Source organism: Dreissena polymorpha, chromosome 9 (assembly GCF_020536995.1).
Source record: "Dreissena polymorpha isolate Duluth1 chromosome 9, UMN_Dpol_1.0, whole genome shotgun sequence".
Lineage (NCBI taxonomy): Eukaryota > Metazoa > Mollusca > Bivalvia > Myida > Dreissenidae > Dreissena > Dreissena polymorpha.
This window is the reverse complement of record NC_068363.1, coordinates 32,796,762-32,814,925: the sequence shown is the minus strand read 5'-3', so window position 1 is coordinate 32,814,925 and position 18,164 is coordinate 32,796,762. Positions and strand designations below refer to the sequence as shown.

General features: G+C 31.4%; 1 protein-coding gene across 9 annotated transcripts; it reads right to left on the bottom strand.

The window, feature by feature from the left end:
• Positions 1 to 2,493: 2,493 nt before the first annotated feature.
• Positions 2,494 to 17,500, bottom strand: LOC127843866 (uncharacterized). 9 transcript variants are annotated; one of them, XR_008032389.1, is made up of 7 exons: positions 17,357 to 17,500; positions 16,417 to 16,466; positions 14,177 to 15,838; positions 5,426 to 5,540; positions 5,033 to 5,115; positions 4,757 to 4,863; positions 2,494 to 3,586 (listed from the first exon to the last, which is right to left on the bottom strand). XR_008032389.1 is itself a non-coding variant. In XM_052373739.1 (6 exons), the coding sequence occupies exons 1-5, from the start codon at positions 11,668 to 11,670 to the stop codon at positions 3,512 to 3,514; spliced, it is 387 nt and encodes a 128-aa protein (XP_052229699.1). In that variant the 5' UTR covers positions 11,671 to 11,727; the 3' UTR covers positions 2,494 to 3,025; positions 3,487 to 3,511. The 9 variants fall into 9 exon arrangements, 6 of the variants coding, with proteins under 6 accessions (XP_052229699.1, XP_052229698.1, XP_052229702.1 ...); XR_008032390.1 differs by having other exon boundaries at positions 5,426 to 5,525; XR_008032391.1 differs by having other exon boundaries at positions 17,310 to 17,364.
• Between the last annotated feature and the right edge of the window lie 664 nt (positions 17,501 to 18,164).

Sequence of the window (18,164 nt, the reverse complement as noted above, 5' to 3'; positions counted from 1 at the left end):
GTATATATAATTAAAGATAAATGTTCTGAGTGTATTGATTTGCTCGTCAAACCTCTATTTTGATCAGTATTCGTTTGCTCACACACATTTGTATGGCGGAATAGAACTGCAATAGAGGACTTGTTTACAGTTTGCAATAAAAAGACAACACACGAAATGTATGCATTATATTCATTTGAGCAAAATAACACTGCTTTCTAAGAAAATGTTTAAATATATTTTCGTTCATCGATTGTCTTCAATCAAAAATGGAAAAATAAACAATGTTTTATAATTTTCTTCATTTAAAATTTAACAAAAAACGTGTATTACCAAAATAACGTTTAAACTACCAATCTCATTCAAAAGTCTGCATTTTAAAATGGAAGAGTTCGCCTTTGCTTCTAGAGGTCCCGAGCTCGAATCCCAGGCCAGTGTTTGTATTTTATCATTTACCTTGTTATTATATTGTTTCAAAACATTTCAAAATTTTACAGTTATGCTAGTTCATTTAATGATTTTTTCAAAAATACGAGAATATGTGGACAAGCTACTTATTCTAACTATACATGTAGTTTATAGACTACATAAAAATCGTGTTATAAGTTATATTCAGCAGATGAAAAATGTATGAGAGATGTAAACAGGAATCATGCGGTCTTCCCGCTGCTTGTTCAATAGATCAGAATAAGCGACGGCCTTCAAGCAGATTCTAATATGGAAGGGGAAGCTATTTCAAGCTATTTCAGGCTATTATTGGTGAATTCAATAGTATCCACTCATATCACTACGGACCGTTAACTTACTATCACTTATCATGATTGAGCTGGTTTACCAGTATTAAAGCGGGTATATACGATTTAGTCAAATATTTATGAATTTATATAAACTGTGTAAAAAACTTATTATATATATATTTCAATATAAATTAAAATAAAAGTTAAGAAGAACATGTGTCGATATTTAATTCTGAAATTGAAAACGGCTGTACAGCCGAATTCGCCAGCATGTATACCATACATGAACGATGTGCATCTAAACTTAGTTTAACGGTTTATTTGAAATTCTGCAACGATATCTATTCATACGACACACGAACACTATCTCCGATCCTAATACAAAGACGAATGATTCGGTTATTGTAGGAAAATATGTACGTCACTATCGGCTGGGGGCGCTAATTTGTCTTGCTGCATTTTATGAAATTCGGGTTTAATGTATAATTTTTCTTGCCTATTTTGTGTTATTGTAACATATTTTATCAATATATTACAATTAAACACATATAAAAAATCGTATATACCCGCTTTAAGTGCTCAACTCTATTAACTGACAATTACCCCTTTTTAATTATAGTTAATCGTTGCTGTATGTTATTTCAAGACAATTCAGTACGCAAGTGTACTTCACCATCGTTTGCGAACACAATTACAGTTTCACAGCGGTATGTGCACATATTGGAATGACCATTATCATTTTGTAATCCAACCAGTTGTTTACGGCTTTTTTTATATAGATGCTTGTATTTTGTTCTGTACGATATGATGCTGATGAGTGTTGGTTCTACAATATCGACAGAAATTGTTAAAGCCACACACCTTGAAATGCACTACATGGCATAGTAAATTTAAGTATAAATAAGAAACATATTTAATCTATGCCAATTTGAATATATCTGGTGGTTACATGGAAAAAATCCATCTCTTTTGCGCTTTAAAACTTAAAAATAATCGCGTTTGTCGAAATGGACGTATACGTCTATAAATCCTACTTTCGGTTTTAAATGCGGTACCGTTCGAAAAATAATAATTTACTTGCTAACTAGGCTATAAATTTAATTGTATCTATCTCAATTAGAATATATCTGGTGATTACAAGGTAGATATCCGTCTTTTTTGCGCTTAAACTTAAAAATAATCGCGTTAGTCGAAATGTATGTATAAGTATAGAAATCCTACTTTCGGTTTTAAATTTAAAAAAAAATTAATTACTTGCTAACTAGGCTATAGATTTAATGACAATTTTGCAAACTTTCAAATTGCATCTATATGTATTGATTAACATGTACCTCATTTCAAGGTGTGTGGCTTTAAGTTGAATGTGTTGTTTCTTCATACCTCATCACTCTGGAACAAGTGAATAGTGTTTCTCTATAACCATCGGAAATTTATATTGAGTTGAAATTATTTTGTTGCTGTTTAATTCGAATTAAAAATGGTAAAATATACGTTTTATATATAAAAACGTTTGTCTTTTGTGATAAAGTATTTGCTTAGTGTAAGGGTATCAGAGTTTATGCATTCGTTAATACCGGTTAACGCTTCCAATATTTTTTTTTGCATGGACTGTTTCAAACAGATTACCCTACCATTCGACTTTATTTTGTTTATTTGTGCGAATTTCATGAAGTCAATAGGCACTGCCTTAAAGTGGTCGTTGCCGGGTTGAGTGTTCGTTTTAGCGTGCCTTTGATTGGTCCTTGATTGTATATCTCACGAATAATAATAATGCATGTGTAAGGTTATTATTTATTTAACTTTTCAAAGTAAAACAAAATGTGTTGCATTGATGATTATTCATGATTTGTGCATGAACATTGTGCAAATATCTATCCATCTCTGTTAAACTATGGGGAATCTTGCAATTTGAAATAACTTTGAACATTTGTGACAATCTGACAATGTTGTATGGGCAACGTTTTCCGCTTTACAGTAAAGTGGCAAAATACTTAACTTTCTTTGCATGCGCAAACATCTTGATAAGACGTTATGAATATTCATTGTTTTCAGGTATAGGTTTAGTACGCGAATATTATTAAAATATTTCATGCGATATATCAAAAAGATAGTTTTAATTGCAGCTTTTTCCTACATTTGCATAAGCATTTATATGCTTAATGGCGTTGTTAAAACATGTAATCGAGTTATCCAATTTGAGTTCTAAGTAAAACAAACGTTGAAAGTGCGAAGATTGATGTAAATCGACTTATGGAGAAGACTAGCCGCGGCCCGTTGAAGAAGGCATTCTTTAGAGACGTTGTCACGGCCTACAAACATCTGACATTTAGACCTAGATGCAGATCCTCTGAATTGATAAAACATAAATATAGTGATGAATATAAATAAGCTTCATGTACTTTATTCACTATTGTTATATATCAGAAATATGTATTTATGTTACATGTTGTTTTGTTTACTTTTCCCTCTAGTGTAAAGGCAATTAGTCACCTGATTTGCGGATGTCACAATAAGTTCTCTAATTTATATTTAAATCTTCTTATAATCTTGGATAGTGTTTAGTGTCAAATATAATAATTAGAGCTGACATAATAGGATGCATGAGCGATCTATTATATTATGTAATTGTGCATTGTGTAAATGATGTATTGGTTGTAGCGAGGCATACAATGTACAAACATCATTTCAGACAGCTATCACGTTATTTCAATACCATATATACATATTATATACATATATAAATGGAAACGTATAAAACACAGAAACAAACCACGGCGACCACTTTTCTTTCAGAATCACGACAAACATTTTGGGTGTTCCATATATTCCGGGACACCATCTGGTTGGCCTATCCATCCCGCCCTGGTACACTGGGGATGAAACAAGTGTAAAATAATCAATTACATCCTAATACAAATCATCTGCACACGTAACAAGAGTCTAAACTAAGTGTCGGCAAATAAGAAATCATTCGCATATTTATAGGTCAAGTATATTTTTAAAAACTTATTTTTTCTAACACCCATCATTGATACACTGGAATTTTGTTCAATGACGAAGGTAACAAAAATCTTGAAATATCAATAACTTGTGTCTTACCGACAAATACTTATGAACTGCAGGGCTTTTTTTCATTCTAAGAGAATGGCCGTGAACGGCCATTTCACAATTTTGACACGAACATTTCACAAAGCTAGTAAGGTCACTTTACTTAACAATAACGGCCATTTAAAAATGTGAAAATTGGACTTTTTTGGGCTTAAAACTGTCAAAAACGGCCATTTCACAATTCAAAATTAAAATTTGATTTAATATTTTACATAAGCGAGATAATATATTGACAGTAGATAGGCCTTTCTATTGTTTTAGACAGAGTTTACCAGTCAGAATATTGTTGTAAAAGGTTATTTGTTAAAAGAAAGTGTAAACACAATGAAAATAATATTTTAATGCATTATTTAGAGACATTTTAATATGATGCAAGTATTAAAAATGCTTTTACTATACTAATTCTTAACAAACTGAATTTCTCAATTATTACAAGTTCGCGACTCGTGTTATTTCACAACTTTCAGAAGTTCGCGACTATTTTTTTCACAATGTTTACAAGTTCGCGACTCATTTTTTAACGAAGTTAGGGGGCCATGGTCGCTTCACAAAATCAGGAAAAAAGGCACTGGAACTGAAATAATCGAAACTGCCATTCTGTTTTTAATTGAACATGCCCGCATCTAATCATTTAGATAATAGTTAATGCTCGACAGTTTGTTTACAGATTTGCACTACAATCAATTATTGGGACAAACTATTTACCAAGTCTTCCTCTTTCACACCTCATTTTACAAACGCAAGTTATAATGGTTTTTGATATGTATTTAAGTTTGTTGGAGAGCAGGATTTGAACACGCATTATTCAAATCGCGATGAATATCATGTAAATTATTTACAACACAATGTTAACACCGGAATGTATGGTTATTTAAGTGCGGATAACCGATATTGAGTGTTAATAATATAAGCGTATTTTAGCTTTTACTTACAGCTAACGGCCCTTTGGTTGCTCGGGGGCTTGTAGGACAGCTACAAGTGTTGCCATACACGAACCTTGCTGCACCAGGTTTAATGAAGAGGTCGAACACCACACAACCTGCAACAACCACGTGGATGAAACGTCGCCTAGTAAAATGTCAATACAATGTATAATACAATACGTATCAATGTTCCCCATAAACAGAAATGATAGCACGTGTTATTAACATGACATCGGGCAAATATCCATAAGGTAGTAAGACTAAGGCAATACTAGTATAACGTACCAGGTTTGCACATGCACGAGTCTTTTGGTCCCTGGCAGCTCTTGTCTAGTTCATTAACGCACACATTCCCGCACTGACAATCTCTGTAAACACATCAACATAAATTTATCTGAAAATCAAATGTGTGTTGATACGCATGGGTACGTCCATTTTTATACGGCATGACATATGTGTGGGTCACCCAAAAGTTGATATATTCATGTTGTTTAAGGCCTAAGTCAAATGCAAACAACTGTTACGCTGGATTTCTATTACATTGTTTTTCTAACAGCAAAAGATGGCTCTAGCAAACAACACACACTATTACATTTTGTGAGTAACACAAAATATTTCAAACTGCCGCGTACGTCCTTAATGAATCTTTCATAATTTTAACTGATAGAAAAAACTCACTGTAACTTCAAGCAAGAGTATCTTCCGTCCACCACTAAAGGCATAATAACCATGGCTACCAAAATAACTGTTTTGAGCATCTTCGTGTTTCGGTAGATTCCTGTAAATGCAATATCTATAAACCACATTAGCATATTTGTGCAATCTTAATTAAATAAAACATTCTTAAGTCTTAAAGACACTTGCTTGTGACAAAAGCTGAAGAATTTCTGAATCCAATTTGTCTTTTTTACTTTAAGGTCACATGCAACAAAACTTTGAGGAAAACAAAGAATGAAATTGTTCCTTCATCTTTATAAACAGAATGCTTAGTACAATACCACTGAATACGTATGGCTATATTTCAGACGATATTAAGCCTGTGAAATGTGAAAAGATTCTCAAGTTGTTTCAAACGTTTGCTTTTAAATATATAGTTTATCTGATCAAAACGCATACAAGTAAAATTGACAATTTTAACTTGCTTATTTCACATTTTGAAGGACATCAAAGCATGCACAAGAAATTCATCAAGGTAATAATTTATAGTTACTACTGTTATGAACTGCAAGGATACTATGGTTACAAACACACAAAAACTTAAAATGAAACAAATTGTAAAGCGTATGTCGGTACTACATTTTTATAATTACATTTAATCCGGGATCACTTGCAATCAGACATGCTAACATGGAAAAGGGTGGTCTGTCCGTGATATTCATTTTAAAAGTCTGATGTTGAATACTCAAAGGCAAAGGTAAAGTGTAAATGCATAATAATGTTTAAATAAAATGTATCAACCATGTTTAGCAAATACTTTAAATACACGTCAATGAAATATATCTAAAGAAGTCTTATAAATACGTATACATTTTACCGAAATATAACGTCTTCAATGAATGACAATAGGTACATACTTAATACATAATGTAAATCGAAAGTTAACATTGTGTACACATTTTTTTAGAAATTCTTGTTTTGTTAAGTCGTAAACATTGAATTTAAATAATAAAATCAAATAGTATCCAAGGTATATATCTCAATATATAAAAATGCACTTTTTGTACGCAACTCAAGAATTAGTATACAAAGATGTACACTAAAGGCATAATAGATATATTGCAGATATACGTTCATAATTTTATAAAGAAGTGATTTGAACAATACATAAACCTAATAATAAGTAGGAAAAATAACAAATATCAATAAAGTAAAAATTTAACCTTAAATCAAGAAGATTTATTTACACTTTCCGTGATTTGTATTTTTAAAGTCCGTTGTTAAGTGTTTTTTCCACGAAAAAACTGTTCTTAATATAAGTCTTTGGCTAGAAGTAACGAAAAGCGTATTTGCGCAGTAAACAGACATGCCATTTCGGATAAATCAGTCGCTTACCAAACAAAATTCGAAAACATTTATTTATTAAATCAACAATGTGTTAACCAAGTGCATGTTACGTGTGTCAATTCTCCATCAAAGCGTGCAGTTGTTCTCACAGAGAAACATGCCGCACTCTGTCGATATTGTAAACGGTATCGTACGGCGACCTCTCCGTTTATAGCGAGCGACTTAAACGCACTGGTATAAATGAGTAAATGATGGATGTTACTACAAATGTAATGTCCGCACGTGAATTTTAACAACATTTCATGATTTGTAAAGAGCGTTTAACTGTTGAATTAACGATTTTTTATAACGCTTCTGCGAAGTATAATACGTAACGCTAATTTAACTCCATAACGACGAACCGACATAAAAATCAGGTAATATCTTTTTGATTGAATTTTTTTTTTAACAGATATCGGCCGAATCAAAATTTACATCAACTTTATATCCTTAAATTAACTATTGTTATTATCATGATATATAGTTTATATATTGTTTTTTGTCCATTTACTCAATAAGCTTTTTTATTTTGATTATACAAATGTGAAAAGCCGTTTGTTTTACGATAGATACTTCACACGAATGCAAGTCGTTTTTGTCACTTAATGTTTTCCGCTTAACAATATAATTTTTTTTAAATCGTTTATCAATTTAAAAAAATGTTAACTCGTGACTGTCTTAAGTTAAACCCATGCTTTGTTATCGTTGTTCTTTTAGCTGCGAATTCGTCTATTTGCGAAGTGCATTACTGCTAATTTGAATATCAAACTTCATTAATATATATGCTTTTGAAGCACATTTTATGATTTCACCAGTAAATAATCTTTACAGATATTAAGATGAAATATCAAGATGAAGCTTACAACCCTTCTGTCATTATTTCTGTTGCGGTCAAGGCCGGCGCCTCCCAATCTGATCTGATTGGTAAATATCACTGTCAGTTTTGTTTATATCTGTTCACGATTTTGTAAACACACCGATGTTGATTAACTTTTGTTAATTATGGGTAACAATTTATTGAAAACAAAGTATAAAAAAAAATTAAATAGCAACACAGTCATATACATAAAATAATACTATAATACATTAATACTATGTTTTTTATGTTATTATATCTTTAAAGTGTAACGTCTAACACAATGATGTTCTATACTTGGTATTGCAAGGAAGTGTAAATATCATGTAATGGGCCAAGGAGTAAATGGAATGAATAAAACGGCGGTGGCATTGATTCAATTGTTTGGTGCGGCGATTGTTTCGGCGGCGTTGGTGGCTTTCATTTTCAGCAGATACGCAGAGCGGATGGTTGGGCTTTGTACGCAGTTACACGCATGTACAAGTCAATTTTAACTAGCAATCATGGCGCGTTGTTATTTTGCATTAAGCATCTGATTTGTAATGTGGTGTTATTTTAAAAGCTCAATCGCAATATTTCTACTCCATGCGGAAATATTTATTCCTTGTATTTCTCGTTCTGAATAAAGGGATCGCTTATATAACTGTTTCATTTATTCGTAAAAACTATAGTGCATTTACAAGGCGAAGATAACAATTTTCATTCGCTCTTAAAACGTTTTATGGTTGATAATTAAAAATTGCAGTACAGTAAACAATTATTGTTCAACACTGATATAATCGTAACGTTTTAATTATAAAATCAATCAATTAGGCAACGAATACCCTCGCCGAATAAGCCTTTCTGAAACGAGTCTGATAAATTTAACTGCAAACTGACATTAACATGATGAAATACAATATTGACACGTTTTGTCAAAAACTATAGTGCATTTATAAGGTGAAGATAACAATTTTCATTCGCTTTAAAAACGTTTTATGGTTGATAATTTAAGTAACTATCACGCTCACCAATACATACGGCTACTGTATTATGCTATATAAAATCATTAGACAACAAGTAGTACCATACGATGGTTAATTACAATAGGAAGACCCTAACAACAAGTAACATTGATGTAAAAACGTTATATTACAAGCATTCGGCAAGTTTTAAGCATCTAAATATCAAAATATCGTTCCACGATGTAATATACTTTCGCTTTCGAGTCAGGATCGGATTCATTCGGGTTGCGTTCATTTGCATAATTTATACAAGCCATTTTCGCATTCGCTAAGTTCCAGTTACCCAGAATTCATTTTGATTTCACAGAATGATTATTCATGAGAGCTACGTCATGCTTCCTACGCTTACCGTATCCAATCTCGTGTTCGCCCGTAAATGTTCGGATATTTCACGGGAGATATAAATGGAATTATTTGTGGCCACAAAAAAATAAAAACGAGCGTTTTGTATCTCGTTAAATCAATTCTACCAGACAACATCTAACGTTGAAATTTTGCATTTTGCTAAAAGAAACATTGATTTTTTATGGGTAAGCTTTATTTAACGAAATATTCGATATTTTTGTTACTTTAAAAATTGCAGTACAGTAAACAATTATTGTTAAACAGTGATATAATCGTAACGTTTTAATTATAAAATCAATCAATTAGGCAACAAATACCCTCGCCGTATAAGCCTTTCTGAAACGAGTCTGATACATTTAAGTGCAATCTGACATAAACATGATCAAATACAATATTGACACGTTTTGTCGAATTTTTGATAAAAACAAAACGATGGTGACCTGGTCAAAACTGGTTTTCGTTACGACTGCATCATTTGGGAAAGTTATATCACACAATCTCAATAACCACGACAAAAATCTCGGCTCAACAAGAACCTACCATGTACTAAATTAAGTATAAACGATACGATTACATCAATGACAATTTTTATCCAATTCTTATAACAATAAAGTTACAACGATATGCACTTTCACTTTCTGTTCTTCCATCCATTAATCCACAGGAGTGTGAAATTCTATCCATAAAGCTAATATAATAGCTAAATAATTAAAAAATTGTAAACCCCACTGAGGTCTCTATGGCATTATAGTGACCAGCCAGGCCACAAACCGTATATGGACCGAAGCCGTAGTGTTTATGCTATATAGGGGTACATTTTTTATTTAGCCATAAGATTTGCTTTATGGATATAATTTCAAACTCCTGTGCTTAATCGAAATTTATGTAGAACCTATGTATTTATTGAAACATGATTAACGAAATCGTAATCCTGTTGGAGCGAATAATGTTATTTCTAGCGAAGTTAACAATTTAACATCACAAGCACACACACTGCAAAATACGCGTTGGATTCGTTCGGTGTTATTTTAAATAATTATTCTACTTTAAAATAAACCACCACGACCATGTTATTCTCCCTTACATCAACAGAGTCGAGCTTAAACTTGTGTGTTTCGTCATAGAAATTACGTCACACACGATGCGTCATCAATTGCGTAATAAATTGAATGAAAAATAAAAGTACGGAACGCTGGCTCTGTAATAAATTTTAGGGAAGGAATAAAATAGGATGATATTAAAAACAACAAGGAAAAGGACGTCGGTGAGATATAAATAATCGTTACACTGTTAATAACTGATGGTATATGGGATATACATTGTAACGAATACTTTAGTTGTATTCAGAAACAATGAGCTCCCGGCTGTTATGTGGACACCATGCATTCCTGCATTGCAGTGTCAACATAACATGGTCGGTCAGTCTTTCCAAATAGTATTTTGTGTCCACATGCATTGCTATAATTTAAAACATTTAACTGGAATAGTGTCACATAGAAATGTCACAAAATCCTTAAATATACTTGACACGTACCAATGATGCAAAATGACTTACATTATGAACTATTTTAAACAACATCGTAGCTCATAAAAAATGTTATAATCGCTTAAAGAGCATTTACAGTTCAAAAGCATTATTTTCTTGATGAAAGATATATTCATTTATGAACAAACTACACTGACTAGATATTCGAAAATTGACAACTGTTAGCAATTCATGTATATAAACAATATCTTACGTGAACAAACCACAAACGATACCTAACGTAAACAAACCGCAAGCAAGAATGATGTCGTTGAATGAAATAAAAGGGAACTAACCGCGACACTGTTGCAAATTTGATCAATCTCCAGGCAGAGTTGTCGCTCCTTTCTCTCACATACAATCTCTGCCACCACATTATTATGGTTAAATATCATATTATATAAAATAGTGGCATTTTCTATTATATTTTTAATAAAGTGAATACGTAAAGGTTCATATTAAAAAATAAATTACCTATTTAAAAAAAGCAAAAGTAACAACGGTACAATTATCGTACCACGAGGCAAAGCAAGCATCATGATCACGTGCTTGTTTATGAACGTAGGTATTTGATCTAGCAATGCTGGTTCCAGTCATGTCTCGGCGCGGACTTTGCAATTTGAACTACACGTATATGATTTATCTGCCAAAGTTTACAGTATGTTATTGTAGCGGTGCTCTGATACCCGATATTTAATGACATTTAATTCAATAGTATGTAGTGTGCTTTAACATTATGTTGTGTTGTTGTTGTTTTCGTTGCTGTTTCTGTATTTCGTAATTACCGGATAATACTAATCATTGCTTTTTAATACACACGCTCACAATTCGGCTTCACGTTATACAATACATTGACATCATAAATGCTTACAGACTATAAACATCATCTAAATATATTATTTATCTTTATCGTACTATGCCCCGTATCGAACGTGTCCTGGTATCGATCATTTCATTTTGTTTACATAAAACACGAGGCTCTCGTAATGACCTAACACGCATGCGCTTCAAGTATGTTGCTTAACTAACATGACTTCACTTGAAAACAAATACAAACAAACCAAAATGAGGTAAAAACAGGTATTATTGCACTTTAAACTCTTAATATAACTAAAAGATTCCAAATATATCCATATTCCATACATTGCATTGGTCCTCTGCATTAAATGTCCGCATAAATTGCACAGTGAAGCAGACGATCACGCTAGTATAAACACAGCACTTTCATGTATTTGATTTATTTTCAAAAAATACTTTCGCTTTTTCCCGATTTTCAGAAAATGCTGTATTAAACATTCGAGCATAAGAACTGTATGCGCACATCGCTTCAGGTGATATACACATGTTCAGTGGGAATACCCGTCTCGATTGGACGTTTATTTAATGAAAGCTTTTAACATATATATGTCGAAATTTATTTGAAAAAAAATATCGAGCGTTTGTGTTAATGAAATTATTGAGCACTTGACTGTGTCTATATTGCTGAAAATAAGAAGAAAAAATTACTGTTCAAGTGAATATACACTATGTTCAGTAAATCAAATTTGTAAGTTTAGTTTGCCTAATGACTTGCAATCGAGTAAATACTCTCCTTTTTCGGTGTGACATCTCGAAACAATTTCACCATGGGAGTTGTTGAAATAATTGCAGATGCTTATGTAACTTTTGGAGTGTTGTAGTTAAAATGGGAAATATCATGTTCAATGCATATAATTCGTATTTTAGTTAGAATTATAAGTATTTAAATGCGTGAAAGGGTATTGATGTAGCATTAAATATATAAAGAAACATTTATCAGAAATCACATATATTTATTGAGGGTTGTCAATAATATGGAACATTTGCATTCAATTATATGATAAAGTGGAAGTCAATAATATGGTACATTTGTAGTCAATTATATGATGAAGTGGAAGTCAATAATATTGTACATTTTGTAGATAATTATATAATAAAGTGGAAGTCAATAATATGGTCCATTTGTAGTCAATTATATGATAAAGTGGGAGTCAATAATATGGTACATTTGTAGTCAATTATATGATAAAGTGGAAGTCAATAATATTGTACATTTTTAGTCAATTATATGATAAAGTGGGAGTCAATAATATGGTACATTTGTAGTCAGTTATATGATAAAGTGGGAGTCAATAATATGGTACATTTGTAGTCAATTATATGATAAAGTGGAAGTCAATACTATGGTACATTTGTAGTCAATTATATGATAAAGTGGAAGTCAATAATATGGTACATTTGTAGTCAGTTATATGATAAAGTGGATGTCAATAATATGGTACATTTGTAGTCAATTATATGATAAAGTGGGAGTCAATAATATGGTACATTTGTAGTCAGTTATATGATAAAGTGGATGTCAATAATATGGTACATTTGTAGTCAATTATATGATAAAGTGGGAGTCAATAATATTGTACATTTTTAGTCAATTATATGATAAAGTGGAAGTCAATAATATTGTACATTTTTAGTCAATTATATGATAAAGTGGAAGTCAATAATATGGTACATTTGTAGTCAGTTATATGATAAAGTGGATGTCAATAATATGGTACATTTGTAGTCAGTTATATGATAAAGTGGATGTCAATAATATGGTACATTTGTAGTCAATTATATGATAAAGTGGAAGTCAATAATATTGTACATTTTTAGCCAATTATATGATAAAGTGGAAGTCAATAATATGGTACATTTGTAGTCAGTTATATGATAAAGTGGAAGTCAATAATATTGTACATTTGTAGTCAATTATATGATAAAGTGGGAGTCAATAATATGGTACATGTTGTAGTCAATTATATGATAAAGTGGAAGTCAATAATATTTTACATTTGTAGTCAATTATATGATAAAGTGGGAGTCAATAATATGGTACATTTGTAGTCAATTATATGATAAAGTGGATGTCAATAATATGGTACATTTGTAGTCAATTATATGATAAAGTGGGAGTCAATAATATGGTACATTTTGTAGTCAATTATATGATAAAGTGGAAGTCAATAATATTGTACATTTGTAGTCATTTATATGATAAAGTGGATGTCAATAATATGGTACATTTGTAGTCAATTATATGATAAAGTGGATGTCAATAATATGGTACATTTGTAGTCAATTATATGATAAAGTGGAAGTCAATAATATGGTACATTTGTAGTCAGTTATATGATAAAGTGGGAGTCAATAATATGGTACATTTGTAGTCAATTATATGATAAAGTGGGAGTCAATAATATGGTATATTTGAAGTAAGTTATATGATAAAGTGGAAGTCAATAATATTGTACATTTGTAGTCAATTATATGATAAAGTGGGAGCCAATAATATGGATAATTGAAAGTGAGTTATATAGTAAATAAAATGGCTAATTGGAAGTCAATACAATGGTAGTTTGAAAGTCAGTTATATGGTACAGAGAAAGTCAATAAGATGGTATTATGGAAGTTAATAATATGTTTAGTTAATTTCAAAAATATGGTACAGGTTAGTTCAGCACATACGTTATTGGCAATAACAAGTGTTGTCTGCCCCGAATACATAAATACTTGTTGAATACAGAAAAACATGTATTTTATATAAATATTGCAATACATGAACACTAATCACTATGACAAAATCTGATATTTACCCTCTGTAAAATAATGAAGAACGTTTTGTAGATTTGGTTCAAGTATTCCAATTAAAAAACATGCCTGCACACTTCAACCACTATATGAGAGCTGTGAGTGTTCTCCTTAATAAGGAAGATTTTAAGCGACTGGTCTATTTATAATGTCAAGTCTTGAAGTGTTAGTAAGTGATGCCCGCAGCGCACAGTTAACTAAACAATACAATGGGAGTATGTACTTGATGATGCTTTTCCTTAATTAAACCGCCTGTCATGACAAAGAGTGCATTTTCAATTTGAAATTGTACACTAATTATCGTTATAAACTTTGATTCACTCCAAACATATTGTAAAGCAAAGTATTGTAATTTTGAAACATGAACACAATGAATCATATGATATCATAATACATCAATATGCTATGTTTCGATCGTCGACCTCTCTATGATAAGATTTTCATATATACAATAAACAATTGAAATAATTATATTTAAAATCCGTGCGTGCCTCTGTGTAAACGATAAATTCCGCTTTGCAAATTAAATTTAGTAAGAACTCCGATTTCGTCCAAATAACTGTTATATTTAACATACCAAAATGTGCACACACAAAATAGATTGTGCATTTGTTTTACTCGTAGTCAGTAAACATGCATTAATGCTCAACCGCTAATATACTATGAACGCTCTCATAAGGGTTTGAATTGAACATATGCACCCGAGTATGTTGGTGAAATTGTTTATAATATAAGCGATGTTATTTCCCTTTTAGGACATGTTTGATTTGAATCGCATGTATGTTTTACAAAATAATTGTAGCAGTGTTTCGAATGTATAATCATATGTAAGAAATCTCTGACACCCATGTCAATAGATGTATTTCTCAATGGCAGACGATGTGTGACAATATTGGTTAAGAATGACATGTTTCTACATATATTTCAGGATAACTCAAAGCTAGATTGATATAACTTAAAACCTTCGAACACCTCTTCTAGTATACGATGTTGCCACAAACGGAATATTCTTCGTCCATAGCCATTTCTTGTTTGATTTTCTTCTCTAATGAGATACTTGATATATTTATTTTAAAAATGTGACTAACACGGGAAAACGCTTATTAAATAGGGCCGTTACAGGGTATGACATCTGATAAGATTAAAAAACAGTTCAAATATCTGGTTTCTTCGCTTTTTGACATTTAAATAGCTTTTTAATTGATAGTTCTTGGGTTCAATAATCAGTATCAATATGGTCGACCGATTATTGAGTTTGTTTCGTAAGCAATTGTCTACAAAAACGTTATTGCTCGTGCTGCAGCTCTAGAGGCTATTTCCGGCAAATAATCGATAAGCCGAGCACATATGGATTTGATTCCATCAATCACATACGATTTGAAAGATCGCAATCCGGACATATGATCGAAATACATTTCAGGCTTCATTCTTGCGTCGTAACTGACGACCATCCATGATTTGAGGTCAGCCTCTCTACAACCGGACGGTATGCATGAAAATGATTCTTCGTCTTCTAAATAAACATGCAACCCAGTTTCATCCATCATGTGTTCAGCTGCCTGCCTCAGGGCAAATCTCAGTAAATTTCTGTTTACTTCTGATAACCTCGACTGATATTTCCCAAACTGAGAACTGATGTATTCTGCCGAAAGACGCCTTGTGCTATTCTGAATAAAACATACAAGCATTTCAAAAACAAGAACAGAAAGAGAAAAAACATTTAGTACTATTAACTTACGTAAAATTGGTAAAATAAAAGAAGTTTGACTCATGTGTTACATACAATTAAAGCTTGATTGACCACTCTCGGCTCGGGTACTACTTAAATATACCCCGCGTACTCTTAAGTATACTTAAATGTATTCCGTTTACGGAAAATATGATAAAACGTATCCGGGAATTCTACGTTAAATCGGTCGTTGTCGGCTATATTTTTTTCAAATTAATTATGTTCATATTTGTTTCAAAATTATGTAAAATTGCCTCCACATTATCGAAAGACATTCTCAATGAAGCAGGTTTTGTTCAAATAGAGTTGTGTTTTGTATTCCGTAGCGCGTTTTACGACATCGGATTTTGGGTGGGAACACAACTCGGTTATAGTCTATATAAACCGGGTACGTTTTAGTATATATAGCGTACCCGGGGTACATTCAAATGTATTTAGGTGTATCCGGGATACATTTGAGTAATACCCGAGCCGACAATGACCAATTGAGCACAGTTAAGCAACATTCATACGAACCTGTGAGCCCATTGTTCACTATTTGACCGACTGTGTTCAAAATACGTTATCTGGAATTAAAAAGTGTATAAAGCATTAATTATTATTATTTAAAACATAAGATCAACAGTTTGAATAAGTTAAAATTGGCTTCTATTTGCGATGTTTGGAATACAACGAAGAACAACGTCAGAAGCCGCAAGCACTTTGTCAACTATCTCATGTTTGCACCATCGCGATTTAGATATTTCTTTCAATCCAGCTAGATATTTTACCTTGCATGCTAATCGCATATTAGTTTGTTGATTAAAATGATGAATTAATATGCGCTTTTCGCTAGAAGAGACAACGTTATTACTGTATATGTTTGGTGGAATATCACGTGACGCATTTTTGAACGTGTAAATTATGTGGAATGATGCTTTGATAGAACATCTTTGTCATTTATATGAATGACCAGTTGCATCGAGATAACGTTTAATATAAATTATGTAAATAAAAAAATAATTAATGTACCATGTGTAAACATTCATACCGGATACGAAACTATAACACGATAATTATTATAATAATAATAATAATTATTATTATTATTATTATTATTATTTTTATTATTATAATTATTATGATAATAATAATAATAATAATAAAGTAATAATAATAAAAATAATATAATATAATAATAGAATAATAATAATAATAATAATAATAATAATAATAATTATAATAATAATAATAATAATAATAATAATAATAATAATAATAATAATAATAATAATAATAATAATGATGATAATGATAATAATAATTACAATAGTTATAATAATAAAAATAATAATAAACAAATAATGATAATAATAATTATAATATTGAAGCAAGATAATAATGATATAAAATAATAATAAAAACTTTACATCATTCTATCACAATCACAACATATATATTATCTAAACGTGTTTACCAGATGTGGTATTTCCGACTACTAAGAGTGTGTGTCATACCCAAGCTTGGAAAACTATACGCTCAAATTGACAGTAATATGTATTATCTAAAGGGCTAATCCAGTTTTATAAACGCAGTAGCAGTGCGGTTTATAAATGGTAATACATGACGTATCGTGTTACAATGAAAGAAGTGATAATTAAGGGATCATTAAAGAACAACAATACAAAGCTGATAGGGTGATTCTCAACATCAAAGAATCAATTTAAGAACCCATCCAACCAGCAAATATTGACGCAACCAACAAACTTTAAACCTTCAAAACTAGGAATAAACTTGCCATCTTAAAATCAATTGTTTACCTTTGTCAAACTTTCATATTGCAAATCAATATCATGTCTCTTTTCCATAATATTGGGTATGCAGAGAAATCTAACATCAAGGCATTTAACATGAGGAAACAAAGTATTGCATTGTATATAAAAACTTCTTTCATGTAATCGTCCACGCTGCATTCTCGTTTTAAAAAATTAGGTCACGTGATTGGATTTAATTTCTAGATGATCCTAGATCGAATGTTAATTGGAACTTAAATATGTATGGCCGTTCTTTTATTTACATGAGCAAGGTGTGAGATGCATACATTTGGCACAAATGTCAACAAAATGTTCGACAGAAATGAAACCGAACTAAAACAAGATTCATACACAATCGTATGCTATGGCATTTCGCTTGTTGAATAACAGCTAGTACTCAACGTCATTAATGACTCAAATTCGATAAAAATCGAAGTTTAGTTTGACTATATCTTGGACACGTTTGTCTCT